The following is a 2,007-nucleotide window of genomic DNA, read 5'->3' as shown; positions in this document are numbered from 1 at the left end:
ATACAGATGTGAGTAAAAAAAGCAATTTCTATCATAATAGGATTTGGACATCCTGTATTAATTGAATAGTTTGTGAAAACCAATGTCATTACAGCTGGGGCATTTAATTTCTTTATTGTTTATAGGATTTTCCTATTTAATATATATCTTTCAGTGAAAGAATGTGTAAGAATGTTTTTGGTGATTTATTTGCTAGACCAGTGCTGTTGCAGAAGCTCAAAAATTGATGGTTCAAGCAGCAGATCTTCTTTCTGCCATTCATAATTCATTGCATCATGGTATCCAGGCCCAGAATGATACCACGAAAGGAGGTAATTGCCCGTTTTGCCCCTATTCTTTTTTCTTCTTTCCCATCCAAAATATACAGTGTCTGGTTTATTTTAAAACTTTAAGTCGGTCTCCTTGGACCTTGGAATGTTTTACTTCATCCAGAGAGTGGTTAGGCTCCCTTCTTCTTACATGTATTCTAGACTGAAAGCAGTTCTGTAGAACTTGGGCATCTTCTGTATTAAGTATATACCCTGTCTTGTGTTCATGTTGTGATGTCAGTAGTGACTTCTTATTTAATCACCTCTCTTCTTTACTTCTTTGGGAGATCATCACCTCATTATATAGTCTGCTCTGACTCCACCTGGCAGGCCTAGGTGCCTCAGTGGCCTCATTGTACTCGTACATGCCTCTGTTATAATAGTTTTTAGTACACTTTATTGTAATCGTTTACCTGTTTGTCTTTGCATGAGATTTTGAGTACTTTCAGGCCAAGGGCTGCCTTATTTGCATATCTCGACAGTGCTTGGCATGTTGTTGGCTCTCAGGTTTCATTTATGAAATATGCCTTAAAATAAAGGAAATATAGTATACCTTTGTTGTAAAATCTGCAGTTGGGTTAACATTTTTGATAGTGTGTACAGTTTTGATACCCTTATAACTCATTAAAATGAGATGATATTTATATTCTTTAAAATAGTGATTCTCAGTCGTTGGTTTTGTGACCATGAAGGCAANAATATAGTATACCTTTGTTGTAAAATCTGCAGTTGGGTTAACATTTTTGATAGTGTGTACAGTTTTGATACCCTTATAACTCATTAAAATGAGGTGATATTTATATTCTTTAAAATAGTGATTCTCAGTCGTTGGTTTTGTGACCATGAAGGCAAGTTTTTACTTATTCACACCCCTTTCCTTTTCCATACTTCTCTTCCTTTCAGGGACAGGAATTGTGGTGTTTCCCTTCTCGTGAGTTTTTCCTTACTAAAATTTTAGCTAGTAGAGCAGTCCAGAGGTAATTTGAGTTAGAAAATCAGTATTATTATAATCTTTATGTTTCTAGTAATTGTGCTAAATTTCTGTCAGTTCATCAATATTTTCTATTTTTCCCCTGGAAGGGGAGTATGTGTATAAGATGACTGAAAGGTTGGGGGAGGGGGAGGGATAGGGCAGTACAGCAGGGTACAGTGGGGGTAAGGATGTAGGTTACAATGATATTATGTAACCATGGGACGTGTTTTTGTATGCATAGCAACCTATGCACACGTTTACAGAGGTATAAAATATTCACAACTCTTAAATACTTTGAAATCTAGTGCAAGAATACTTTTATGAAAACTACTGTATAATATTTACTACTTCAGAGTAATTTGTCGCTTTGTGCATTTACAAGATATTAATAGTGCAAAGCAAAAGTTTTCGAGATTAGTGGAATCTGACGTTCCTTTATGCCACATCTGATCACTGTGGGCTGTTCTGCTCTGTCAAATAAATTTTTCTCTCCCATGTTCTCTCATAGTTATTTGTGGGTTAGGTCTAGTTTACCCTTCAGATTACAAACATCTTTAACAGTTGCTAATGGAAGTGAAATTATTTAAACTTATGTTGCCTGAAATTGGTAGATACTTTTGGAGTAGATGCTTTGGTACTTTATGTTGCCTGAAGTTGGTGGATATATTTAGAGTACATTGCAAATCTGACACACAGTTTCAAGAGGACTTGTTCCTTTTTAAAATA

General features: G+C 35.4%; 1 protein-coding gene across 1 annotated transcript in view; it reads left to right on the top strand.

Annotated features, from left to right (window-relative positions):
- The window catches only part of NAA35 (N(alpha)-acetyltransferase 35, NatC auxiliary subunit), a gene marked incomplete at its 5' end in the record, with an annotated part of 66,928 nt that overhangs the window by 7,783 nt on the left and 57,138 nt on the right, over positions 1-2,007 (top strand). The window contains one exon of the mRNA XM_008587573.1: positions 197-311. Within this exon, the coding sequence (XP_008585795.1) occupies positions 197-311 (115 nt within the window). The remainder of the gene's footprint in view (positions 1-196; positions 312-2,007) is intronic.

The sequence above is a fragment of the Galeopterus variegatus genome, unplaced genomic scaffold, assembly GCF_000696425.1.
Source record: "Galeopterus variegatus unplaced genomic scaffold, G_variegatus-3.0.2 Scaffold4441, whole genome shotgun sequence".
In the NCBI taxonomy this organism is placed as follows: Eukaryota; Metazoa; Chordata; class Mammalia; order Dermoptera; family Cynocephalidae; genus Galeopterus; species Galeopterus variegatus.
This window is presented reverse-complemented; position numbering and strand designations above follow the sequence as displayed.